This window comes from Neopelma chrysocephalum, unplaced genomic scaffold (assembly GCF_003984885.1).
Source record: "Neopelma chrysocephalum unplaced genomic scaffold, ASM398488v2 Primary Assembly neopelma1_137, whole genome shotgun sequence".
Lineage (NCBI taxonomy): Eukaryota > Metazoa > Chordata > Aves > Passeriformes > Pipridae > Neopelma > Neopelma chrysocephalum.
Window position 1 is genome coordinate 427934 of NW_020897799.1, and position 26832 is coordinate 454765.

The window sequence follows — 26832 nt, forward strand, 5'->3', positions numbered from 1 at the left end:
GAACGGAGAGACAGGAGAAATGTGTTTTCTTGTTTAAACAAGCAAGAGACACCAAGAACTGAACGAACAACCTGTGAGGACTCATCATGGCCTTTCAGGACTTAAGGGGAACTTGTGAAAACAATGGACAGAGACTTTTTACACAGGCAGAAAGTGATGGGACAAGGGGGAATGGTTTTAAACTGGAAGAGGAGAGACTGAGATGAGATGTTTGGAGGGTGAGGGTGTGAGGGTAGTGAGGCACTGGTCCAGGTAGCCCAGAAAAGCTGTGGCTGCCCCTGGATCCCTGGAAGTCAAGGCCAGGCTGGACAGGGCTTGGAGCAACCTGGTCTAGTGGACGGTGTCCCTGACCATGGCAGGGGATGGAAGGAGATGAGTTCTAAAGTGCCTTCCCACCCAAACCATTCCGTGATTCTCAGGCTGCTCTGGACTCTCCTCAGTGGTTCACAGCCATCTGCCCACACTGCAGCAGGATCTCTCCACCACACAGGGATTTATTTCCAGCCAGCTTTGGACTCACTGAATCCCTCCATCCCTCAAAGTCCCTGTTCAGACACAAACCCCCTCACACACACAGATCCCTCACACACGCACAGATCCCTCATGCACGGGCGGATCCCTCACAGCAGATCCCCTTGCACTGGGGTGACTGACACCACTGTGTCACGCTGACACCACTGGGTCACACTTTGCTGACACTGAGGGGGGTGGAAGGACTGTTTCTGCCTGGCCAAACACAACAGGGTTGGGACTAGTTTTGCTCCTCAGAGGTTCACACACCCTACGAGGGTATGTCTCCCTTTGCTCCCTCCCTTCCCTGCTTGCCCCATCCATCCTCCCAGGAGCAAGCGCTGGCATGTGCAGGGACAGAGACCTTAATGCCAGCAAGGGACATCCAAGAGATCACAAGGATCTCAAGCCTTTCCAGGAGCCCATTTCAGGGGCTCATCAGCGACATTTGGGAAGAGCTCCAACCCTTCCAGCTCCCATCCCTACACAGCTCTGTGCAAAATTCCCATGTCTGAGGAGGGGTTGCACAAAGGAATCCACAGGTCTGTGCACAGCCTCCAGAAGAGGTTAAAACTGCTTTCCAAATCCTCCTCCAAGGGATCCCAGTCTAGTTGGGATACACACACACAGGCAGGAGCATTTCCAGCCCGCACACTCACGTGTTTTCTCCACCACCACCTACACTCTCAGCAACACAAGCACCCATGGAGCCCAGCTCCAGCTCAGGACCCCTGGGTGCAGCAGGTTTTACAGGCATGCAGGAAGCAGCGCCGGGACTCCTCCTGTTCCCTCTCACTGCCCAATCCTCCCACACTGAAAGAAACTTAGAAGTACCAAATAGCACTAACTCCCAGCTCACAGCAGTTCCAAGGGTTGCTAATTGCTAATTGCCAATTCTAATTGAAAGGAAGCTTTCAAACAGGCACATTTAGGGCCAGAGTTTGGGAAGCTTCAGCAGCATTCCTGAAGTGCCTGAAACGTTTCCTGCCACAGGGGAAAGCAGCAGAAGGGGCCAGGTGGGGAGGGAGCACAACACCCCTGCTACCTGCTCAAGGTGAGCACAGGGGACAGCAGGGATTAATCCTGGGGAACTGGGAATGCCCCAGCTGAGGCGAGGCAGGCAAGGACGAGACAGGGATGCAGGGAGACAGATGGTTGTGCGCATTTATTTTCCTTTGATAAAAATGGTGTATGCAAATTACACAGCCATGGAGGCTCCTGGGAAATACCACCCTGCTGGTCCTGGGGAGTCTCTTGGAGAGAGTCAGAACATTCAAACACATCAGAATGGAGGGGGGGTGGAGGATGGATCTAAACTGGGAAGAACATGAACTTCAACATTTTCCAGTGAAGCGAAAAAGATCATTAACCTATTTTCCATTTCCTTTTTAGATTTTACACTTGGAGAAATGAGCCCACTGAGCACAGGAGTCACACCTCTGCTCAGGAACCACATTGCTTGGGCAGAAACACACCTTCCAAACACCTTCCTCTGCACAGCACCTTCAACTCAAGCTCAAGAACAGCACACCTGGTCCCTGCAGACCCCTGGACTCTGTTACACCACCCCAAGAGCACAGAGACCACACTTCAAACGCAGTTTTCGCACCCATTAACCCTTTACCAGGAGATCAGAGGCACCTGTGAGTGAGGGATACCGGCTCGTTTCATCCCAGGGAACATTAAGACAAATGACATCAGAAATTTCCAGGTAATTTCAATTTTTCTTTTGATCCATTCCCAATAAGATGCTGAGAGAAATAACCAATCCCCAAACTTGGCTCAATTTTTTAAATATTTGCCTGAAAGGAGGGCTAGGGGAGGGAATCATGTACAGTTAAAATCAAGCTACTCAAAACACAATCATTCAGGTAAGTAACTAGAAGTATCGCCTCTACCATCTAGAGAGAGAGAGAAGAGTGTCTGAGACAGGGCATATTTAGGAAAAAATACACATCTGAAGTCTCTGTGGCCACGATGAGAACTGGAATCCACATACAAGCCAGTTAAAGAGCATTTCAACATGAAATCTTAACTTAGTAGGAAGGTCAGGGGTTAAGCTGTATCTTTTTGTTTTAAATACATGGACAGCTGTCAGATATGAAAATGATGGCGGGCTTTCCGGAAAGATCCCCTGTGCATGTGTATGGATGCATGTGCTGACGTCTGTGGGGCAGCAGGACAGAGTTTAGGAAGGCTGGGAGCCCAGCAGTCTCTCGATAGCTGCGTTGATGTCCCCGCCGGTGGCAATAAGCGCCTGCAGATTGGCCTCACGGTTGATGAAGCCCATGGCATTCAGCTGCTCCAGCTGCTGTTGGAATCGCACTTCGGGGCTCTGCGCCTGGGAGGGAAAGGACAGAGACCTCGGAGTCAGAGAGCAGAGACAGCACCCAGCACGGGCAGGGCTGGCAGCCACAGCTGCACAGGGACCCTGAGCTCAGCCTCAGGCTTGTGTGGGGACAGTTCCCACGTCCCCCCAGGCTGTGGCACAGCAGCCACACCAGAGTCAGTCCTGGCTCGGTACCGACGGCGGCAGCGGTGGGAGGAGTAGGATCCCCAGCACTGCAAGCTTAAATCTCTGCAAAGGGTTCCACACCCCAAAGAACCAGCCAGACCCCTACACCAAACCTGGCCTAAAGCACCACAGCCACAAGAGACTGTTGGGAACCACATCCCCCGAGCGGGGTGGGATGGGGACCCCCCTGGAGACCTCCCTGCCTGTCCCAGGAGCCACTGGGCATTACGTACTTGAGAGTTTCCTCCGGCCAGCAGCTGGATCATCTGCTGCATGAGCTGCTGTTGGGGGTTACCACCCCCGGCTGGAGAGGCACTGGCCGGCGTCGAAGCAGAGGGAACAGGGTTCTCTGGGATTGTGCTTCCTCCTGTGGAGGACGGGGGCATTCGGGGCATGCCGAAGGAGCCGAGGCTGCAGAGGAAGGCAGGGCACGCTCAGGGGCACGCTGGTGCTCTGGGCATCCCCTGGGAGCGGGGCAGCAGGGCAGCCAGCAGGCCAGTACGGGGCAGCTCTGGAAACAGAACCGGCTGTGTCCGTGCCCCAGTCACACACGGCACTGGGAGTGAGCAGAGCCAACAGAGGCCTGCAGGGAACTGCTGACATGGAGCATGACACACAGTGACAGTGAGCAGAGGGCCAGCAGCCCAGCCTGCCCCAGCACACCCACCCAGCCTTGTGACTGTCCATCTCTCTCCAGAGATACAGCTCTTGAGCTCAGTCCACACCGAATACAGCAAACAAAGGATGGGGGAGGGACCAAGTGCATTCCAAACCTTTTCTCCAAAAAGAAAGGGTCAAGGACTTCCCAGTGAAGCACAAGCAAGGAGCAAGTGCTAGTTAGCCAGGCTCAGAGAGGCCTGCAGGCACGCACCCAACTGCCCCATGACAGAGCACCCTAAGCAGATCTACCCAGTGAACTGACAGCCAGTTCTGCCTGCTGGTCCCAGGCACAGCAGCTCTGCCTGCACGACCCCACTCCGGAGTGCTCCGTACCTTGGCACTAGTCCAGGGGCCTCCGTCTGCAGCGTCTGGAGTCCCTGCTGGATCTGGAGCAGGGCCTGCATGGCGCGGGGGTTGGTGAGGATGGACAAGGAGTCTGGGTTCTGCATCTGGGGACCAAGGCAGAAAGACACCATGGTACCGACCAGCGAGAGCTCGGGCAGCCCCAGATCCAGCACTGCTACACCCGAGCAGGCACCGAGCTGTGCCTCTCGCCCGCGGCCAGCGCCGACCCGCGCGTTTGGATCCTCCTCCGAGGCTCCAAGAGCGCAGGGCTCATCTGCAGGGACACTCACAGAGCTCAGATCAGGTTTCCTAAATGAACTGGGTGAATCAGATTAGAACTGGGGGCACATGCCTTTGGAATCTAATTTACCTGAGAACCAGCTGCTCTAGCACAATTAGCTGTGGTAATTTTTGTAAACTCAACACAGTGGGAGACTGTCCGCACAGGGGTTCCAAGAAGCTTAACGAGCGTAATTTGGAGTCCACTTTTCAGTAATTCCGATGAGTTAATTCAGACTGCCTTGTCTAACCAAGCTCTTCCTCTCTGTCTCTCCTGTGCAACCTCTTTCCTTCCTCAGCCCAGCCCCCCAAGCCCACATGCTTCCTAGTGCACTTGACCAAGCAGCTGAGATCCTGCCTGTCCCACAGTGGGGGGGAGAAGCTCTGGAGCCAGGGGCTGAGGGCAGCACAGGGCCAGCCAGAGGCCTTTTACCTGCTGCAAGAAGACAGGGAGCTGAAGGCGGAGCTGTTCTTGAAGCTGTGGATTCCCAGCAAAGAGGGGGACATTTACCATGATCTAGCAAGAGACAGCACACGTAGGTAGGGTCAGAGGGTTGCTGCCACTGACTGGCTGTTAAACCCTACACAACTAAGCCATGAAGAACAGGTCATTCGTGCCCCTGACTCCCTCCCTGGGCTTTCAACATGCTCCCCTGCTAAGAGGGACCAAAATAGGACAGCTCAGTTCCTGACAGCAGTGTTGAACAGGGGCCACTTGGCCACGGGAAAAGAGAAGGGCCATTCCCATGTCCCTCTGAAAGCCACCTCTTGTGTCAGGAGCTCTGCTAAGACACAAGGCTCAGAGCTGGGGCTGCTTTCAGGCTATCGAGAAATACACCCAAACTGTGTGTATTCACTCTGCTCCAGTGTCTGCAGGAGGAACCAGTCTGACCCCACAGCAGACTGGTCTCACTGTGCTCACAGCCTGCCTGGCAACAGCAGATGACTGCAATACTTTTACCTGTGCTGCAAAGTCCGGGTTCTGGGCAAGAGTTTGCATCATGCTCCGCATGTAAGGGGCAGAGATCATGTTCTGCATCAGCTGAGGGTTTTCAGAAATCTGCTGCAGGAGTCCTTGCATCTCTGGGCTGTTGAACATGCCTGTAAGGGGGAGGGAAGACAAAAAAAGACCCCTGATGAGCCTGAGCACCGCTGCAATGCCCGAAATACAATGTGACTGGTAACAGCACTGCCTGTACTCCATCCCCCAGCCAGCAGCAAACACCACTGTGGACACCATGGCAGTGCTCTGCTGGCCAGTCTCCTGCTCTTGAGGGTGCAGGGACAGCAGAGTTCCCAAAGGGACCCTCCGACAGGCACACCAGAACAATCCATTTGTGCTCGCCACTGGGCTAGAACCATTCCTCTGGAGAACAGCTCCAGACAGGGCTCTAATGCCAGAGGGACTGGCCCCCCAACGAAGCCTGGGTGATCTGTTCAGCCAGGAGCATCCTCCAGCTCCCCCCTCACGTACCAGCACCGATGCTGGCAGCGTTCAGCCCGAAGGGATTGGATACAGTTGGGGTGCTCTGGGTGGTTGCCGAGCCCGTGCTCCCTTCGCTGCTGGGTGCTTGGCTCTGGGAAGCAGGGGGTGTGGGGCTCCAGGGGTTTGGCAACGGCTCTCTGTTCTCTGTCCGCAAAGGCTGAGAGCTCGAGCTGTCAGAATTCCCCGTCAAGGAAGAGAAAGGATTGTTGCCAAACTAGGGAGAAAGAAAAAAGAAACAGCCGGAATCAGTTAGTCCCAGCAGAGAAGGTCAGACCAACCCCAGCACCGAGCGAGCCAGGGAACAGCCGATCACATTCAGCCAAGTCCAGAATATGCTAAACACGTGCCATGATTCGCCTCCTGAGAAATCTGCAATCCACAACACACCTCGCTCAGAAAAAGACCAGGCTCAGGAGTGGCCACAGCCTCCAGATTTGGCTCCTAAATGCAAGGCTTCAAAACGCCTCTGTAAAACCAGCGCCCGGACATACCAGTAGGTAATGCTGGACTGGAGTGTGTCTGCACAGCCCTCTGCAGCCAGACCTCCGCTCCCTCCTCCTGCGCTCCCAGCCAGCTGGATCTGAGCCAGCTCTGCTCCAAAGGCGTCAGGCTCCAGCTAATCCAGGGAGCAGAGGGCTGTGCTAACAAGGCGACAGGGGCCTGCCCATGGGCTATGGCTGGCATCGAGCCTGCTGGGGGACTGCAGGAGCCAGGGCAGTCTCTGCTCCGACACCCCAACCCATGTAACGAGAGGCACTGCAGGCCAGTGCCTGCACTGGAGAGACACGAACAGCCACGCTCTAGAAAAGCTGCCCCACCAGCACGGGGGCCAGGGAAAGATCCCCCTTCCCACACTACAGCCCACTTAGAGGAAGGCAGCCAATACCTGCTCCCTGGCTGCGCTGAACATGGGCTCCTGGATGTCCGTGTACATCCGGCGCAGGGCGTTGTATCCTCCTGGAATGCTCTCGAGATTACTCAAAGCACGGTCCTGGTTCCGCATCATCTCCTGCATCATGGCAGGGTTACGAGCCAATTCCATCGTCTGGGAGAAGGAAGAAAAGATGGAAAGCTCAGGCTCATGTGCACCACGGAGGACCAGGGTGGATCAAGAACCTGGTCAGCAGCCCAGCAGTTTTCTACTGATCCCCCAGCCAAGCCCTGAAAGAGTTAAATCTCAGCTCCCAGGAGAAAGAGGATAATTAAACCCGTTTCACAGGCAGAGAGCAGAGAGATCATTTATCCAAGCAAAGAGAGCCCAGGGATCCCAGCTCCTCCCCAGCCTTGCTCAGCCTCTCTTCCTTCTCACCCTCAGTTCAGCTGGATGAGACTGTTTTGTTTCTAAGCAGTATCAGGACATCCAAACATCTAACACCCATATGTTCCCACTCACACTGGATAGACTACATTCAACAGCTGGGAAGGTGGAAAAGGCTGAATCCTTCCACCTTCTCCAGACTTCTGATGGGTCTCTCCCGCACAAGAAATATCCAGGTCTCATTTGAGGATCTGCTTACGTACGGATTATTCACAACTCAGTCCTGCAGCTCTGGAATTTCATGTATGGCCGACAGAGTTGAAAGCAGAATAACCGAGAAGCAGATGGAAACTAGGCCCATTCAGCACAACCCTCCTGACAAGCCTTCCCAGGAAACAGCAGAGTCCTGTCAAGGGCTATTAACACCCTCAACTTCTCACTCAACCCTTAGGCTTCCCTCTACCCAGTCCTCTAGGGAACAGGTCCTCTCTGTTCTGGGAAAAATCAGAGCCCTCTGGGACCCCAGCCTACACTAGTGCTCCCCACTGATACAGGTAGTGAAACACTGACTGTACAGCTCAGGGCTCTGTACTTTGTCTGTCAAGAGAACTAGAGAGAAACCAAGAGCTTTTGCAGTAGCTTCACTTCTCCAGCACTGCTTTTACTCCCATTCCTGAATCAGAACACAGCAGTCTTGTAGGCAGCATGCTAGGATAATCCCAGCATCCTTTTTTTTCCCAACACACCATGGATTCAATAGCTCTGAAAGGGAGATAAGATTTGCAAGGATGTGGGTTGTGTAATCAGTATTCACATAACTCAAGACCACCATCTGTTTGTGGAGAGCTCACAGCAGGAAGGAAGAGATCTCCAAAAACCACTGTTCTGGCATTCCCACTCCCCCTCGGCAGAGCAGACACTAAAGCTGGTCCACAAAGACTCTCCTGAACGGTCTTTACCGAGGCCCTGGTGTGACTCACCTGCCTCATGAGCTCCGGGTTATTCAGCATGTGGCTTATCTCTGGATTTCGTTCCATGAGCTGCTGCATCTGGGGATTGGCCATGATCATCTGCCTCATGAGGTCAGGGTTAGACATCATGTTCTGCACCAAGGGATTCTCCATGATCTGGGAAAGCATCTCTGGGTTGGACATCAGCTGCCGCTGCATTTGCTGCTGGAGCTCCATGAAGTTGGCAGAGCCCATCCCAAGATTGCCCAGCCCAGTGATGCCACCGAAACCAGCTGGAGGGGGAACAACACACGGGGAGAGAGGCGTGAGTCAGTAACTGTCGGCAGCTGCAAAAAGAGGACAGGCACATCAGCTGAACTGCACCCCACAAACCCAGGGGTATCCCACGTTCCTATGGCAGCCAGCTCTGAGGGAGGACAGCCCTACAACACACCTCACTGAGGGCTGTGGCATTACACTGAGCAGGGACACTGAGGTTTGCTACGGGAGTGACTCATGCAAAGCCCACAGTGAGCAGAGACAACAACGGGGGTCAAGAACCCTGACTCCTAATCCCAGGAAATCCTTCATTCTCACAGCCCCCACTTACAGAGAATGGATGTAGCACTGTTGGGGCCTCCGTCTGCAGGACCTCCCATGGTCCCCGACCCGCTGCTCCGTCTGCTGCCACTCCCTGTGTCCGGACCGGCACTGCTGGATGTGGAGGGCTGAGATGGGGCAGCAGGAGAAGAGGGGGTTGCAGTGGGGGCAGAAGCAGCATTGGGGGCAGAAGCAGCAGATGTTGAATCTTGGACCCTGCAAAGGATCAGAGGGTGTAAAATTCCTGGGGCTGGGGAAGGGCGAGCAGAGTCCTTTGTGGGGACACGGGACATGCAGCCCACGCTGACCAAGCTCCCAGCACACCGGTCACCCCTGCAGGATCCAGCCCCAGCTCCTATCCCAACCCTGCCTGCAGGATCCCAGCTGTGCTCCCAGATGCCTCCCATCTGCTGGATTCTGCCTCCCATCCTGATGCATTGCAGCCCCTGTCATGTTGTCCTCGCCCATACAGAGCAGTTGGACAGGTCTTACCCTGAGTTGTATCCAGCTCTTCCTTGAATCCCACTGAACTATTTACCTCAGCCATATCCTTGAGCAATGAGTTTGCTCCAAATAGGAAAATCCTCCTGCTGCTCCCACAGAAACCACAGGAGGTTACAGCAGGGCTGGTACAAGGGGTAAACGAGACTCTGCACTTCTAAATATTCCTATCAGTGCTCCTGGGGCAAAAAGAAGTACCAGCATTATTCTACAGAGAAGGAGACTGAGGCATGAGGCAGCAGCACCTGTCCCACAAAGCTATGGCCAGTTTGGCTCCGAATTCCCAGCTCTGCCACTGGCTGTACCTTCATGCAAGACTCCTGCATCCAACACAAGTTGTCTGGAGCTTATTTTAACACACCCACGCAGCCACTGTGCCATAGGCCACTGCGCAGTAGGTGCTGGACGTCAGCTTTGCTAAGTACACCAACCCAGTTCAGTACCTTGTCACCACAGTTCCTCCTCAGGAGTGTTACAGGAATTTGAAACAGAACATTTAAAGATTCTCTGAAGCCTCTGCAGTCACAACAGTGAGTCCTGGACTAGTGCTGAAGAGCTTTCACATGAATTTAGACCACAAAATTCACTTTACTTGCCTCAAATAATGCTATTATACCTCTGAAAATAAGAACAATTATTTCTCTTCTTCTTTTCCAAACCAAGAATTATTCCTTTTCTCTAACTCCCTTTCCTTTTTCACTCTTATTCTAGCACTTGTAAGATCAATCCCAAAGGTCCCTGTCCACTGTCCAGACTCACCCAACTGCTGCTGAAAACCAGCAGCCACTGAGAGAGGCAGAGAGTGGGGAAACAAAGTTAATGGGAAGCTGAACAAAAAAGGAAGAAGGAAGCTGGAGAAAGGGCATTTGGCTTCTACGAGCACAGGGAGAGACTGTAATGTATCTAGGACTATTGGCAGGAGAAAAATGAGCAGCTCAGGACAGCTCTGATTCACCCTTTGAAATGGTTCACCAGTACAACATTTGCTGTGGAGACAGTGGAAGAAGAGCATCAGGCTTTTCAGCTACCTGGAGAGGCAGAACCCAGGGAGAGGCTCCTGCAGGACCTGACAATACACATCCCTGTCTTTGTAAATAACAGGTGGGGAAAAAAAAAACAGGGCAAAATAACCATTTTGATTAATGCCGCTCTCCCAGGAGACGGCAGAACTGCACAGAGATGCCACCCTGGAGCTTCCCAGGAGCCCAGACACACCATGGCGGGAGCCCAAGGCAGAGGCAGCCCTAAAGACTCCCACACTGCTCCGTGCACATGGTCACACAGCCTGAACCTCCACACACTCTTGAGGTGGAGCACCCACTGTGCTTAGAGCAGAGTACATGGCAGGAGATGACAGAAAAACTTGTGTGCTGGCTTCTACAGCGACACAAATTCACTGAGAAAGTAATTTGTTATCAGCAACTTGACTTTGTTAGAACCAGTATCAAGTCCCGATGGCTTCTTCCAAGATTAGTGAATTCTAAAGGCTCAAAATACATGAAGCCACACACACAAAACTCATGTTAAAGGACACAGGTGGGTGACAAACCCCATTACAGGCAGGGAGAGCCTGGGAAAGCTCGTCAGGAACCTCACCATCAGCTATTCCCAGCCCTCATTTGCCCTCAGCCCCCCAGACCAAACTCTTACTTCTGCGGAGTCTTAATGACCAAGTGCACAGTCAGCCCATCTTTGATCCCGTGTTGATTCAATGTGTCTCCATCCTTCAGGATCTTCCCAGCAAAGATCAGAACCAGCTGATCCTGTTTGGCTTTAAACCGCCTGGAAATCTCTTCTTTGAACTGGAAAACAAACAGAGCATTTTTCAGGCAAAGGACCAAGACCAGAAATGTAAAGCTCCAGGGACCAGATCCACTCTGGGAACAGCACAAGGGAGTGACAGGCCCTCGGAGCCCACTCAGGCACCAGTTGCTGAGGATGTCTGAGGTGTTTAGGAAAACCAAAACAAAGCAAAGACAAGCTCTGCACTCACAAAACATGGAATAAATCTTGGAAAGAACACAGCCATTCCCTCGGGAAGAGCTGAAGGCTTCCAAAGCCAGACCAAGTGTGTCTCAGGCCTAACCCAAACACCCCATTTATTCTGAATGACTGAAGTGGTTTTGTCTCTGCTCATTTGAGCTTTTTTCCTAAGGAAATCCCAACTCTGATTCAATACAGGACAGAGCTCTATGGAAAAGGGAACAATCCTTTATCAGCCAATGGAAATAAACTAGGTCTTCTCCAATGCCTATTTCTGCAACCAAATTCCCTGTGAGCACGCCACAGAGCACGGGCATCTCTTCCTTACTGTGTGGTGTGCTGGGATTAACACCTGCCAACACCGCTGTCACTGCTGGCCCCGCCAGGGCATTCCCAAATTGGTTTGGAGGAAACAAAGCCTTGCACTTGGAAGTCACAAATCACAGGGAATTCAGAGGGGAAGGCCAGCACAGAGTGCAAAGCACATGTCTGCCCCAGAGCTCACAGCCTTCACACCAGAACCCTAAAAACAAGGCTGGGGAGAGCACAGCCCTGGCCAAAGGTCACCCTGGCCCCACAGCTCTGTGCCTTCCCTGCACAGCTCCGTGTCCCACCCTTGCACAGAGCCCTCACTCCACACCCCCTGTAGCCACGGGCTCCCTGGACCTGACAGAGGAAGGAGCAGGAGGGCCACATGTGCGCAGCCCGTGCCCACACTGTGACCTGCTGCCCAGAGATTCCTGCCAGGTCCTTCACAGCCGACCTCATGCCCTGTGCCCGACCGACGCACGCCGCCAGCCCTGGCTGTGCCAATGACACCTTATCCCAGTGGGCACTGCCACTTCCACGGCACTGGGGCCAGCCTCGGAGCCAGCCCTTGCCAATCCCAGCCTTTGCCAATCCCAGCCCCCTCCTGCTCCCTAGCAGGAGCAGAACCCCCCCAGCCCACCCCTGGAAGGGCTGATGCTCCTTTTCTTCTTCTCCATCCAACCCTGGCCCCAAACACCTGCCCGGCTCCTCTCCCCTCGCCTCGGGGTTCCGCCTCCAGGGGGGTCCAGACCCACCCCACGACTCCCACCTTTCCCCCCCTGCAGCTCCCCACGCACCCAGCCGGCTCTGCCCACAATCCCAAAACCCTTCCCGCCCCGCTCAGGGAACTCCTCCCCTCCCACTCCCCCGCTGCCCAGCCCACGGGCCGAGCCCCCAGACCCCACCCCGTCCTTCACACCCCTCCCACAGCCGCCACCCCCCCAAAAGCCGCGCTCCGAGCCCTCACACACCCCTCACGCGGCCGCAACAAACGTGGTTTCGACATCCACGACCCCTCCCACGGGTGCCTCCCACCCCGGACCAACTCCCCCCGCCCGGGACTGTCCTCTCCTAAAGCCCCTCAGCACCCGCCCTCCCCCGGTCTCCCGGCTCCCTCCCAGCCTGGCTCCAACAAGGCCCAAAGGCCCGGGTTGCCCCCAGGACCCCCCCGCCGCCCCTCCAGCTCTGACCCGTCCCCGAGAGCCCCATCGGACGCCCCCCCCAGCCAAAGCTCCCCTTCCCCTGCTCCTCACGTCCCCCCGAAAGTCCTCCCCATCACCAACCTCAGCTCTCTCTCCAAAAACCCCTCACCCCGCTCCCCGGCCCCGTGAACCCCCCCCGGCCCAGCCCCCCCCCCGCCCCTCACGCCCCCGCCAGGCCCCTCCGCCCCCTCCGGCCGCCCCCGCCCTCACCTCGCGCACGGAGGCGCCGTCCGCAATGGCGATCTCCTCCTTGTCCTTGGGGGTCTTCACGGTGACGCGGATGAGCGCCCCGCCGGGCCCCGCCTGGCCCTCCCCGCCGGGCCCGGGCCCGGGGCCGCCGCCGCCGCTCGGCTCCGCCATCTTCGCCGCCCGCCGCCAGCCCGGGCCGCCGCCACCACAGAGACCAGGGAGCGCCGCCCCGGCCCCCTCCCCGCGTCCCGCGACAGCGCCCCCCGGCGTCCCGGAGGGCCAGGGGTGGGCGGCTCGGGGGGCAAAGGGGGGACGAAAGGGGTGAGGGGGCAGAGCGAGCACGGGCAGAGCGGGGAGGGGCAGAACGAACAGGGGCAGAGCGGGCAGGGGCAAAGCGGACAAGGGGTGCTGCCCGCAGGGGACCCCCGGTGCCCCCAGTGACCCCCCGAGTACGCGGCTCCATCCCGCATCCCCGCGGTGTCACCGCGGTCCCACGCCCGCGCCGTGTCCCCTCCGGCTGCCGAGGCCCTTCTGGGGGTCCGGACCCGGCCGGGAACTACAGTCCCCGGGATGCTCCGGGCGCGGCGCGGCCCCGCGCCGGCCCCGCGTCGGCCCCGCCCGCGCAGCCGGGGCGGCCATGCTGCGGCCCAAGGCCCTGACGCAGGTGCTCAGCCAGGCCAACACCGGCGGCGTCCAGAGCACGCTGTGAGTGCGGGGGCTCTGCGGGAGCGGGGCGGCTTCTCCCCGCCCGGGGGCTGCGGCGGGCGCCGGGCGGGCGGTGCGAAGGGGGGATGCCGCCCCTGCCCGGGGGTGCTGCCTTCCCTTGTTCCTGCTCCTGCCCCGGGGGATGCACCCAGCCCCTACCCTCGCCCTGCCCTGGGAATACTGCTTGGCCCTGCCCCGGGGGATGCTGGCCCTGCCCCGAGGATGCTACCTGCCCTTGTCCCTGCCCCTGCCCTTGCTTCTGCCCCATTCCCTGCCCCTACCCCTGCTCCTGTCCCTGCCCTGGGGATGTTCCCAGGCCCTGCCCAGGGATGCTGCTTGCCCTTGCTCCTGCTCCTGCCCCAGCCCTGCCCTGGGAATGCTGCTTACCCCTGCCCCAGGGGATGCTCTACCTGCCCTTGCTGCTACCCCATCCCCTGTCCCTGCCCCCACCCCATGCCCCTGCCTTGGGGATGCTCACAGTCCCTGCCCAGGTATGCTGCCTGCCCCAGCCCCTGTCCCTGCCCTTGCTCCTGCCCAGGGATACTGCCTTCCCTTGCTCCTGCCCCAGCCTCTGCCCCAGCCCTGCCCTGGGAAGGCTGCTTCCCCTGCCCAGAGATGCCTCCCCAGCCTGGGGATGCTGCCTGCCCTTGCTCCTTCCCCTGCCCCTGTTCCTGCCCTGTCCCCTGTCCCTGCCCCCTGCTCCTCCCCTGGGGATGCTCCCAGGCCCTGCCCAGGGATGCTGCTTGCCCTTGCTCCTGCCCCCAGCCCCTGCTCCAGTCCCTTTCCCAGGGATGCTCCCTGCTCCTGCTCCTGTCCCTGCCTGGGGTGCTGCCTGTCCCTGCCCTTGCCCAGGGATGCTCCCTGTCCTGGCCCAGGAGGGCGAAGGGCCCCGCCAGGGGTATGTGTGGGGCTGGGCCCACACACCCTGCATGGTGCTGGGCTATGGGCAGTGCTGGGGCCGTGTGTGACACGGGTGTGCAGTGTTGTGATCCCTGTGCACTGTGCCAGGGCCGTGCAGAGTGGCCAGGGTTTGCCCACCAGGCTCGTGCCTGCTCTGCAACAGGTCCCACTGCTTCAACAGATGCAGCCACCCAAGCCCTGCTTGGGCCTGGGGCCACCCAAGAGCTTCCTGGCTTTGAAGCTCCCCCACCCCCTGCCCAAATCCCTGCAAAGTGGGGGTGTCCAGGGAGCAGCACTCGGGACTGGGCAGGGCTTCACTCTGCCCCTGGCACTGCAGTGGGGTCTGATGCCCCACTGGGTTTAGAGGCACCAGTTCACCCCCCCATGTCGTTTCCAGGCTCTTGAACAATGAGGGGTCCTTGCTGGCCTACTCTGGCTACGGGGACACCGATGCCAGGGTCACTGCGGCCATCGCCAGCAACATCTGGGTGGCCTACGACAAGAATGGGCACCAGGCATTCAATGAGGACAACCTCAAATTCATCCTCATGGACTGCATGGTACGTGGGGCTGGGGGCTGCCCTCCCCTCCCTGGGGTGCTGGGACCCTGCCCATGGTCCAGGCCGAGCTGGGATGTGACAGATGCTGTTTCTCCCTGGGCAGGAGGGGCGAGTGGCCATCACACGGGTGGCAAACCTGCTGCTCTGCATGTATGCCAAGGAAACAGTGGGATTTGGGATGCTGAAGGCCAAGGTAATGGTGGTGGGGAGGGAATCTGGGGGGCCGCAGGGCTGAGTCCCTGCTGTGGTGTGGGAAGGAGCTGTTGAGGATGGGAATGGGAGGAATGGAGGAAGCTGCCATGCCTGGGATGCCTCTTTCCTCCTTGCAGAGGCTCCTCTGTCCTCCATGCCCACCCAGGCACCACACCACACCTTTTTAAGGCTGTAAACTGAAATATAAATTACAATAAGCACGTGGGCAGTGGGCACAAAAGTGGCAAAACCCCTGTGGGCACGGCTCACACTGCTCTCTGCTTGCAGGCGCAGGCGCTGGTGCAGTACCTGGAGGAGCCACTCACACAGGTGGCCGCATCCTGAGCAGGGCAGTGGAGGGCTCTGAGCTGCTGCCAGGCTTTGACACCATCACTGACGTGGGTGGAGGGTGAGCGGCCCCGTGGGCATCCCAGAGCTCTGGTGTGGCCTTAAAAATAAGGTGGGGGGAGCACAAAAGCTGGGGGTAATAAAAATGTGTCTGATGCTTGTGTCTGTTGTGAATAAAAGGGGGAGCTGGTGGGGTAAAGCATCTCGGTGGGATCCCCGGGCCAGGGGGGCCTGGGCAGCGTTTTGGGGCTCCTGTTGGTCTGCAGTGAACAGACACCCAAGGGAAAAACAGGGCTGGTGTCAAGGGGGATAGGTACAAGAAAGCCGAGCCCCCCGACAGCCCTGCCCGGCCTCTCGGGGGTAGTGGGGGCTCCTTCCCGTCCCAGTTTTCCCGACTTTCACACGATGGCAGCAGAGGCGAGGGAACGTTCAGAGCCGGCAGGAGCTGGGCTGGGGAGGGGGGGCTCTGTTTCTGCCACGACTGCCCTCGCTGCCCACACTGCCCTTCTCTGCCCACGCTGCCCTCGCACCCCTCACTGCCCTTGTTGACCATCCCGTTCACGCTGCCCTCGCTGCCCCAGCCTGCCCCGCGCTCAGCAGGATCAGGCCCCGGCTCCTCCTCCGGCCACCCCGTGACGGTCCCAGGGGTGACACTACCTGCCCAACCTGCGCTGCGACACCCGGTCCCACCCCTCGAGTGAAGGGCCGCGCTGCGCTGCCAGCCCGGCCGGCCCCGCCGCCACTGCCGCCACCCTTCGCGCCCCCCGGGACCCCCCTCGCTTCTCCCACCCGCTCCCCGACGGAGAGGAACCTTTGCCCGCTCCGTCTCCTCCCTCGGCGCCTCCGGGAGCTCGGCCCGCCCCGCCGTCTGCTCGAGGCTTGGCAGCGGGAAGGAGGAAACCCAGCGGTGGCCCCGCGAAGGCGGGCGGCAGCCGGGGCGACATGGGCAGCGCCGAGGAGGATTATAACTTTGTCTTCAAGGGTGAGTCCTGCACTCAGTGTGAGCCCCCGGAGCAGGAGGCCAGGGGCTACGGGGAGGGAACTGGGGTGGCTTCTCCCGGGGCTGCTGTGTCCTGAACCGGGACGTTGTTGACTGTCCGTGCAGCTGTGATGGGCTCTGGGAGCTGCAAAGGGTCAGGGAGTTGGGGAGCAGGCACCGGCCTTGCCTGTGTCCCCAGCTGACAGCAGGGAGGCCAGGGCTGACAAGCAATATCTGGATCCACGGAGTCATGGGGAGATCCACACAACTCAAGGCTTCAGGTGGGGTGCTGGGTGAAGTGCTAGTGTGAGGTGTAGGGGCTGTGACAGCTGGGGTTGAGCATGTGAGACATAAATGCAGTGTGAGCCCATAACCCCCATGAGCAGCAGGTGTTGAAAAGTCATTCTGCTGTGGTGACCAGGGCGGTGGCACATGCAGAGGACATGGGGGTCAAACCTAGGCTGGAGAAACGGGCACAGCCTCACACCTTCCAGCCTGAGCTCCTCAGACACAGGGCCCTGGCATCCTGTGTGTCTGCTGGGTGCTACTGGCCAGAGCCCACAGGGGCTCAGAGCTCCCCTTTGGCAAGCAGAGACGGACAGGCTCTGGTGTGTCACCCATCCTGGGTGCCCACTGCAACAGGGTGACCCAGGGCTCACCAGCATCCTCGCCCTGCTCCTGCTGCCCAGAGCCTGGTAGCTGTGACCCTTATGAACAGCTCTGGGACTGCACCAGCAGATGGGAAGCATGGCTGGGCTGCGCTGAGGTGGCTCAGCCACACTCAAGGGGCTGAGAGCTCATGGCACAGGGACAGACCCCAGTTTGCTGAAGGAGCAAACACACCAGATGTTAAGTCCACACACCTGCCCAGCCTCTGTGCCCGGTCTGGGGTCACTGGGCAATGAGTGATGCCCATGCAGCCAATGCCAGTAGCGGGGCAGTCCAGTGGGATTTCTCCTTCCTCCCACAGTCGTCCTCATTGGGGAGTCCGGGGTGGGCAAAACCAACCTGCTCTCCCGCTTCACCCGCAACGAGTTCAACCACGACAGCCGCACCACCATCGGCGTGGAGTTCTCCACCCGCACAATCCTCGTGGGAGATGCTGTGGTGAAGGCTCAGATCTGGGACACTGCCGGGCTGGAGCGGTACCGCGCCATCACATCAGCGTAAGGATGGGATGCCCGAAATCCGGGCTCCTCTGGGACCTGGGGGGTGATGCCCTCATACTTGAGCCCTATGGGTGAGGTGCTGAGGGGGATGTCCGGAGTGTGGGGTGACGGTGGGGTTCTGCCATAGGTATTACCGGGGGGCCGTGGGCGCCCTGGTCGTGTTTGACATCACCAAGCACCAGACGTATGATGTGGTGGATCGCTGGCTGAAGGAGCTCTATGACCATGCCGAGGCCAGCATTGTCGTCATGCTGGTGGGGAACAAGACTGACCTCGCACAGGCTCGGGAGGTGCCCATGGAGGAGGCAAAAATGTTTGCAGGTACAGGCTGGCACCCCGCCACAGGGGCTGGGGGCTTGGGAACCCCCCCTGCACCAATGCAGGCACCTGAACATCTCTAAAGGGGCTCCAGAATGGAGCCGTGCCCTTTCTGGGGTCTGCATTGTCTCAGGGACTCCTCTCCTTGCAGACAACAAAGGGCTGCTATTTGTGGAGACGTCGGCACTGGACTCCACCAACGTTGAGCAGGCGTTCGAGACCATCCTGAAGGGTATGAGCACTGCTGCCGTGGTGCAGTAGGGTCCTGGGCCATTGCAGGGTCCATTCTCGGGGACGCAGTGCTGGGCAAAGGATGTGCAGAGCTTCTCTCCTCTGCCCTGCCCCACCTGAGCTCTTTGGGGCTGGTTTCGGTCTTGGCTTTCTGGCTGGTTTGGTTTCCAGCCTTTGGTGCTGGGCGTTTCTCTCCCCACACCCACGGCTTTGTTCTCATGGCCCCTGGGCATTCCCAAAGCCCCAGGGGCTCCTTCTCCCCCATAATCTCCAGTCCCTTTCCTGTTGTCTTGGCTCCTGACTCAACGTCTCCAGCACCCTGCTGAACTGGCCATGGGGACCTGGGGATAGGGATGGAGGGGGGTGATTCTTGGCTTATGCAGGAGCAGCTCTCCAGGAACGGCAGCCAGCAGCACCAAGGCAGCCAGATGTCCTGTGCCATGCCAAGCCATGCTGTGCTGTGCCATGCTGTGCTGTGCCATGCTGTGCTGGGCTCTGCTGAGCCAGCCTGGCCCAGGGAGCTGCCAGCCCCGGCGCAGGGCGAACCACTAATCCCAGGTTGGGCAAGAGGAAATTGCCTAAGCACAGGGTGTTCCCCTGGTGCCACAGGGATGCAACCTGGCAGAGCTGCTCCTTTGTCACCCCTCAAATCACCCCTCTGCCACGTAGAGGGGAAGGAGAGCCATGGGCGAACAGCAGGGGCTGCAGGCTTGAGGCTGTCCCTGCTTCCCCAGGGGCCTGGGCTGACACACAGACCCCCCCAGCACCTCTTCTTTTGCAGAGATCTTCCACAAAGTGCAGAAACAGAAGCAGAGGAGCAGCCAAAGCAACACAGTGTCACTTGCCAGCGAGAGCCCTGCAAGCACGGCCCCAGCACAGGCAGAGAGGCGCCCGTGCTGTGTGGCCCTCTGAGCCGGCCGGGCACCCTGGGAAGCCCCCAGGGAACCCCACAATCCCAGGACATGCCAGTGGCATAGAGCTGGGTCTGCCTCTGGCTGCCAGCACAGGCTGTGCTGCCTGTGGTGCCACCCCCGTCCTGGTGCAGTGGGGACCAGCAGCCTGGACAGGGGCCAAATTCTGCCATAAATGGTGAGAAGCACCTGTGCCAGGAGCTCTTCTCTCTCTGTTGTGTTTTTGCTGGGCCCTGATTAGTATCACCACCATCATGCACTGTCCCAGTCCCTCTGGACCCGTGGGACAGAGAACTGGGATACCTCCAAGGCACTGCTGGGGAAGGAGCCAGGAGGTTCTGGCCGGGGTCATGCCAGCAACAGGAGCCCCTTTGGCCCTGGAGTTGCTCCTGTGCCACACACTGGGGATGTGTCTGACCCACAGGTGTCCATCCTGCCAGGGACTGCTCTGGAGTTGAGCCAAGCCCTAAGGAGTGAGTGGCAGCACTCAGCCCTTGGCTCGCTTTTGTCCCACCCCAGACATGGGCCAAGTGTGACAGCAGGACCAAGTGAAGGTCCCTGCTGTCTGCATGGTGGGACAGGACTCGGTGCTGGGCCCGGTGCCACGGGGCCAGGAACAGCTCTGTGTCCAGAGCAGGGGTGACGCAATCATTAAAGGACTTGTGAAATGCAGGTTTGCTGAGCTGGAATTCCTGCATGTTTGTGGTCGACTCCCTGGGTCCCCACCTTCAAAACGTGCTGGACACAGCGGCCTCCAAAGCAGCACAGCTGGATGCCATGGCCCCCCTGTGCCCCCTCCCACCCCGATGCCATGGTTCCTCTGTGCTCCCTCCCACCCCAAAGCCATGCTCCCCCTGCAGCCCCTCCCCAGGCAGCCTTTACCAGTCCACATCCCCCATTTGGACTTCATCAGTCCAAACGATGCTGCAGCCTCCGCCAGTCATCTGAAACCCCTCGGAAATTCCTTCGCTCACTTTCCCTTTGCACCGTGCCAGCCGTGCCCTGCCCAGGTCCCTGTCCCAGCCACGGCTCTGCATGGAGCGTGTGGCCGTCACCGTCCCTGTCAGTGGCAAACACAGGTGGTGGCCTGTACCTGCTGCCGTGCAGATCCCTGCCCCCCCTTACCTGTCCCAGGTGAGCACACCTGGGCTGTGACGGGCAGCCCCAGCTGCCAATGGGTGTGGAGCAGGAAGGGCTGTGGCCACCAATGGGTGGCACGGGACAGCCCCTGCCAGGGCTGGACAAGGCCCGGAAATCCCAGTTGGCCCAGTGGGAGTGGGGCTGTGGTGCCGGGCGAGATGCGGGGCAAGGACGATGAGTACGATTATCTCTTCAAAGGTGGGTCTCCTGCCTGTGCTGTGCTGGCCATGCCTGCAGTGAGCTGTGCCGGTCTCAGCCTCCTGCTGGCGGGGCTGGCTCCATGCAGCACCCTTGGGATGGGGCTGGAAGCTAGGGCTTGTACTGGGATATAACACCCAGTTCCCAGTGCTGGGACCAGCATGTAGGCTTGTTGTGACATTTCCCTCTGCTGAGCAGGGGGTGGGTACCGGAGGACTGGGGTTGAAATGCTGCCATGGTCTGAGGGTTCGCTTAGAGCTGGGCTGATGGTTTGTGGTCCCAGTGCTAATTACAGCAGCTCGTTACTGCTGCGGGAGGAGGCTGGAGCCCTCGCCTGAGTGCAGTGTCCTGGGAGGGGTGGCCGTGGCTGTGGCAGGGTGCTGGTCCCTGGGGGCGGTGGGCGAGGCTGGTCTGTGGGGCTCTGCGGGGCTCTGTGGGTGCTGTGCTGGCCCTGAGCACCTCTGAGTGCTCTCCTCTGCCGGGCTGGTTGGGGGGAGCATGTCTGGGGGCTGGGTGAGAAACCCCAGGAGGGAAAGCTGTGCCAACCCCCAGCATTGGTGGAGGGGTAGGATCCTGGGATCTGGGGTTGTCCTTCCTGGTGCTGGTCCTGGTGGGACACCTCCAATGTGCACGGGGGGACAGGGACTGGCCCTTGGAGACACAGTGTTGGCATTCCTGGCTGTGGGAGCCCAGCACCCCTGTGGAGCATCCCCATCCGTGTGTATGGCAGGCTTCCCTACCATCTGCTGTGGCTGGAGCAGGTGCTGGAGAAGCAAGGGGACACCCAGAGCGGGTGCTGGCAAAGCCAGGGGACATCTTAGCAACGCCACAACCTCCTGAGCCATAAAATCTGGGGCGTGAGCTCACCGGCGGGCGGCCGTGAGTCACCCTGCCCACACAGCCCTGCCCGAAAGGCCCCGAGTAATTCCAGCCACCGACACGATGTAATTCCAGCCAGCGACATGCTGGTAGCCCCTGGCTCCTCACACACCTCCCCTGGCCTCTGCCCAGGAAAATCCTCCTCCCTGGAGTTATTCTGGGACCTGGTGAGGGGGAAACTCTGATGCTGGGTGGTGCCTTGAGCGAGGCACCCAGGCAGGAGCTCCCCCAGCTGCTGTGTCCTGCACTTCCTGGCCGGTGCTGTGCCAGCAGAACAGCTCTGAGGGGGCTCCAGCACATGGTCCTCCTGTGCCTATCCATTCCCTGTGTCCAGGGCCATGGAGCTGGGCCAGTGCTCCTGGGCTACAACAGCTCAACTTCTCCCCTGAGAGAAGGGACATGATCACAGCTGGAAAGCAGTGTAATTCCAGCTTTCACTGAGACAGGAGCATCAGCTGTTGTGAAGCACTGTGCTCATTCCGGCTGTGCTTGTGGGAAGGCCCTGATGCTGCTGGAGGGGCTCAGGGTGGATGAGGCACAGCTCTGGGCATGGCTGCTTCTGGGAGCCCTCCTCGGGGCCCTGTGTGGAGGTACAGGCTGTTTCCATCCCCTCCCCTGCAGTGGGACACGGTGTGCTGAGGATGTTCACTGGTGCTCGCAGGATGTGTGTTTGAAGGCGACGAGGATGGAGTGTGTCAAATGCTTTTGCTGCTCCAGCCCCTCACGCCCTTCAGGCTCAGGGGGCTGAGGCTCAACACATTTCCCCTGGAGGCAGCAGGGCCCTGCCCACCCACCCCTTCCCTGCATCCATGGTGTGGTCCAAAGCCCTCTGGAGCTTGCCATGGAGCACGGCACTGCCAGGATGGGGGTTGCAGCTCAGGAGTTGCAGTTGGGAGTTTAGCTGGGGAAGCAGCAACTTCCCTTTGGTTAAGGACTGAGCCCAGATCAAAGCTTCGATGCTCAGGAAGCGTTAACGAGCCTGGCTTATCACTGGCCTGCATTTTCCTGTCGGCTGGTCCAGGGTATTGCAGACTGTCACAGTCCTCCCAGACCTCCATGCAGTGGGCAGCAGCTGAGTTGCCAATGCTGTCCTGGGCACATCCCCCAGCATGGGCAGCAGGGCAAGGCAGGGATTCTGCCCCCCTGCAGAGCTGCCTCCAGCCCTGGGGCCCCAGCACAGGAAGGATGTGGAGCTGCTGGAGTGAGTCCAGACAAGCCCATGGAGCTGCTCCAAGGGCTGGAGCCCCTCTGCTCTGGAGACAGGCTGGGAGAGCTGGAGGTGTTCACCTGGAGAAGAGAAGGCTCCAGGGAGACCTTAGAGCCCCTTCCAGTGCCTAAAGGAGCATCAAGAGAGCTGGAGAAGGACTTGGGACAAGGACCTGGAGTGACAGGAAAAGGGGGAAATGTCTTCCCACTGCCAGAGGGCAGGGTTAGATGGGATATTGGGAAGAAATTCTTCCCTGTGAGGGTGGTGAGGCCCTGGCACAGGTTGCCCAGAGAAGTTGTGGCTGCCCCATCCCTGGAAGTGTCCAAGGTCGGGTTGGATGGGGCTTGAAGCAACTTGCTCTAGGGGAAGATGTCCCTGCCCATGGCGGGGGGTGGGACAAGATGGGCTTTAAAGTCCCATCCACCCAAAGCATTCTGTGCTGCTGTGGAGGAGCTGCCCTTCCCTCTGCCACTGGCTGTCCTGACACGGTGATTGCCAGTGAGGCTCAGGTGCTTTCCAGCTGTCCTTGGTGACCCCAGGGACCTGCTCCATGTGCTGTTGGGCTTCCTGCAGCCAAACTGTTTGCTGGCTGCCCTTCACCGAGGGTTTTGGCAAGGGAGTGGCTGCATTGTTGAAGGTTCTGCACCCCAGTCCATGCAAGAGAGCCATGTCAACGGGCTGGAGCTGGTGGGCAGGGGTTATCCAGGACATGGAGCAACATCCTTGGAGAATGGTGTCTGCTGAGCCTTGGCTGAGTGTAGCTGTGCCTTGCTGTAGCTCCTGCAGTGTGCGGCATCCTGGTGATCCCTTGCTGGTGCTGCTGCTCTGATGTCCTCCCCATCGTGGTCACTGGATGGTCATGACCTCAGCTGTTGTCTGACCATGGTGGGGAGAAGTGTCCCACAGGGTGGGCAAAGTGAAGTGTCTGAGTGCACCCGGGGAATGAACAGGCTTGGCAGTGAGGGAATTAAAAATAAATTAAAAAAAATAAAAATGAAAACCTGTTGAGTCATAAACTCAACAAACTTGACAGGGGAGGCACGTGATAAAGCTCCCCAGAGCCTGTTGCACCAGGTTTTACCGGAACCAGCCAGATCTGGGACAGGCAGAAAATGCACTTAACCCACACCCAGGCACTTACCGGCTCATGGGCTGGACCAGCAGCAGAGGAGGAGGAGGAGGAGGAGGAGGATGATGCTTCCTTTCAGACTGTGTCTTTAAGTCCTCCTGTGTGCCCTCAGGGTGGGAGGCCACAGAGGGTTGGAAGGAGGAGCCCCAGCTCTGCTTGGCCTCTGGCCTGGCTGTTCCTGCACAGGTCCTGGCCCTGGTTTTCTGCCCCCTTTGGGTACATTAGTGCATGCGACACCGTTCTGTCCCCTGGGCTGGGACAGAAACCCCTGGCAACTTCCCATTGATGGCAGGAATTTTCTTGAGGGGTATTTATAGGCAGCAGTGATGCCACCAGGAGGAGTGGAGGAGGCTGATCCTGCTCTGCTTCGCCCCTCACCCAGCAGCTTTTCCTGGAGGAGATAGAGGTGGGGTCTGGGGTGGGGGCAGATGGGGAGATCCCTGTCCCTGCTGGGCTGTGGGATGGGTGGCTTTCCTGGTGTCCAGGGGAGCTGACGCTGTGCTTGTGCTCCCCCCAGTTGTGCTCATTGGGGACTCTGGGGTGGGGAAGAGCAACCTGCTGTCACGCTTCACCCGCAACGAGTTCAACCTGGAGAGCAAGAGCACCATCGGGGTGGAATTTGCCACGAGGAGCATCCAGGTGGACAACAAGACGGTGAAGGCGCAGATCTGGGACACGGCCGGGCAGGAGCGGTACCGCGCCATCACCTCAGCGTGAGTTCCCTTGCTCCCCACCTGTGCCCTCGCCTGGGGCCCCGCTGTGACCCCGTCCCCTCGCTGTCCCCCAGGTACTACCGGGGGGCGGTGGGAGCTCTGCTTGTCTACGACATCGCCAAGTACCTGACGTACGAGAACGCCGAGCGCTGGCTGAAGGAGCTGCAGGACCACGCTGACGCCAACATTGTCATCATGCTGGTGGGCAACAAGAGTGACCTGCGGCACCTGCGGGCAGTGCCCACCGACGAGGCCAGGAGCTTTGCAGGTATCTTCCCCCATCCTGTCCAATCCCATCCCACCCCATCTGGCTGAAGCTCACAGAACCCATCTGAGCTCGCCCTCTCCTTGCAGAGAAGAATGGGCTGTCCTTCCTTGAGACATCTGCTCTGGACTCCACCAATGTGGAGACGGCTTTCCACAACATCCTCTCAGGTAAGGGGCAACCAGGAAAGGGAGGGCGCAGGGTTAGCGATGGCTTTGGACATTGTGTCCTCCCAGGATCCTCCTGGGGACCCTGTCTGTGCCAGGTGTGATTTGGGGTGGAATCCTTCTCCCTGGATGGGCAAATGTTTGCATTTGTACCCCTGGAGCTGTGTGTTCGGAGAGGGGGCAGGTCCCCCACTGACATATGTACTTAAAGAATTGCTTTTTCTCTTCCCTTCCTCTCTCTGCTGGCAGAGATCTACCGCATCGTGTCCCAGAGGCAGATCACTGGGCAGCCCGAGTCAGAGTTCGGCCCCAGCACCACCATTGAGCCCATCCGGGTGCTGCCCACGCAGCAGGAGGGCCGCCAGACCCCCTGCTGCCAGAACATCTGAGCCCCTGGACTGCCCCCACCGCGACTGTCCACCACCCAGCACGTGGTGGCATCACTGTCCCACCCTCTGCCTCTGCCCCCCACAGCCCCCCAAGCCGGGCAGGCTGGCAGCTGCTTTTGTCTGCAACCTCACGCTGCCTGTGCGCTGCTCTCCCTGTGTTTATGTAGGACCTACAAAAATAGGGGGGGAGGCAAAGCATCAGGGTGTCTCCCCTCTCTCCCCATGATTGGGGACATGCCATTCCCTGTGTCCCTGCTCCCTCTAGCCCTGCAGGCACAGTCACAGAGTGGCTGGGTGGCACTGAACAAGCCTGAACACGATGAGTCCCTGTTTGGTGACGCCCTGGGTGCAGCCCCGCGGGGAGGGGGACACAGGGTGCACCTTCCTCCCGCCCAGTGAAAGGAGCAGCAACATGGCCAGTTGCACCCAGCCCTGCCCCTGTGGCACCGAGGGCTGGGAGTGCCCCTGGGTGCTGCTGGGGACATTGGGGTGGGGATGACACTGTTTTCATGCTGTGACCCCCTCGAGGCATGGCCCCAGCAAAGGGAAGAGCTGTGACTCTTCCATGGAAAGAGATGGGAGCAGGGACTGGGGGGCCAGGGCTTTGGGGGGCCGAGGGTGAGGGCAGGGATGGGGTGCTGAGGGCAAGCACATGGTCCCTCCACACAGCTCCCCGTGTGGGGGCCAGTGCCAGCACTGGGGACCCCTTAGCTCTGGCTCTCAGGAGCCCCTGGCACGGGTTGACCCTGCCCCACTCCAGTGTTTGCCACTGGTGGCCGGTGCCCTCGTGGCCCAGCCTGGGGACATGGTGCCATTGGATGGAGCATCTGCTGCACCTGCAGGGTGTGAGTGGCCCTGTCCCCTGGCTGGAGGGCAGCAGCCACCCCCCAGGGTGGGCACCTCCCAAGGTGCTGGGACAGACTGGGCTGGGCCCAACCCCTGTCAGGGGTCATTGGCAGGTATCAATCAGGACTGGTGCAAGTGGGAGAGCCTGTCCCCACTGAACCAGTGCTGGGGGTCTCTGTCTCTCCGTGGCTGCCTCCCATCACCCCATCTCGCTTGACTGTGTCGGCAGGATCTGGGCCAGCCACTCACCTTGGGGTGCAATTTGCCGATGAAACAGGAATTGAGGCAAAATCCCCAAATAAAGCTGCTATTGAGACTCTTTCTCTCTCTGCCAGGGCAGTTCCTTGAGGCAGGAGCGGTGCCAGCCCCACACGGGGCAGCTGGGCAGCATTCCCTAGCAATGAAGGGTGAGGAGGAGGAGGGTAGGGAGGAAGGTGTGACTGTAACCTGGGCAAGGGGGTGCCCTCCTCGGAGGCTGGAGAGGAGAGCTTGGAATTCAGGCTCAGAGGGGCAGGTTGGATCATGCTGCCAGCACAGGGGCCCTGTTGAAGGGCACAAAGTGGGCATGGGAGCAGCTGCACTATGTGGATGTCGGCCCCAACTGGGTCTGGGTTGCCCCTTTTATCCAACCAACAGCCCAGCCATGGCAGCAGCATCTTAACCTTGGCTCCAGCCACCCCTGCATGGGGTGTCCCTGCACCGCAGCACTTCTCCATCCCAGAGACAGCCTCATCCCTGAGCCAGCCAGACCCATCCTTGGCTGCATCCTGGGTCTGATCACAGCTGGGGGCTGTCCCCA

General features: G+C 59.1%; 3 protein-coding genes across 6 annotated transcripts; 2 read left to right on the top strand and 1 right to left on the bottom strand.

Annotated features, from left to right (window-relative positions):
• Positions 1-1656: 1656 nt before the first annotated feature.
• Positions 1657-12980, bottom strand: UBQLN4 (ubiquilin 4). 2 transcript variants are annotated; one of them, XM_027699189.1, is made up of 11 exons: positions 12809-12980; positions 10755-10906; positions 8614-8819; positions 8034-8296; positions 6682-6840; positions 5784-6009; positions 5271-5410; positions 4743-4826; positions 4019-4134; positions 3259-3436; positions 1657-2851 (listed from the first exon to the last, which is right to left on the bottom strand). In XM_027699189.1, exons 1-11 carry the CDS (start codon positions 12956-12958, stop codon positions 2699-2701), a joined length of 1827 nt encoding a protein of 608 aa, XP_027554990.1. In that variant the 5' UTR covers positions 12959-12980; the 3' UTR covers positions 1657-2698. The 2 variants fall into 2 exon arrangements, with proteins under 2 accessions (XP_027554990.1, XP_027554991.1); XM_027699190.1 differs by lacking the exon at positions 4743-4826.
• Positions 12981-13371: 391 nt separating this feature from the next.
• Positions 13372-15649, top strand: LAMTOR2 (late endosomal/lysosomal adaptor, MAPK and MTOR activator 2). The gene is made up of 4 exons (XM_027699196.1): positions 13372-13492; positions 14790-14952; positions 15056-15145; positions 15433-15649. Exons 1-4 carry the CDS (start codon positions 13425-13427, stop codon positions 15487-15489), a joined length of 378 nt encoding a protein of 125 aa, XP_027554997.1. The 5' UTR covers positions 13372-13424; the 3' UTR covers positions 15490-15649.
• A 571-nt stretch (positions 15650-16220) lies between these two features.
• RAB25 (RAB25, member RAS oncogene family) lies at positions 16221-26794 on the top strand. 3 transcript variants are annotated; one of them, XM_027699191.1, is made up of 8 exons: positions 16221-16474; positions 17442-17637; positions 17768-17961; positions 18110-18190; positions 24171-24366; positions 24441-24634; positions 24721-24801; positions 25048-26794. In XM_027699191.1, the coding sequence occupies exons 1-8, from the start codon at positions 16435-16437 to the stop codon at positions 25185-25187; spliced, it is 1122 nt and encodes a 373-aa protein (XP_027554992.1). In that variant the 5' UTR covers positions 16221-16434; the 3' UTR covers positions 25188-26794. The 3 variants fall into 3 exon arrangements, with proteins under 3 accessions (XP_027554992.1, XP_027554994.1, XP_027554993.1); XM_027699193.1 differs by lacking the exons at positions 24171-24366; positions 24441-24634; positions 24721-24801; positions 25048-26794 and adding an exon at positions 18971-19293 and having other exon boundaries at positions 16229-16474; XM_027699192.1 differs by lacking the exons at positions 16221-16474; positions 17442-17637; positions 17768-17961; positions 18110-18190 and adding an exon at positions 20353-20438.
• The last annotated feature ends 38 nt before the right edge of the window (positions 26795-26832 follow it).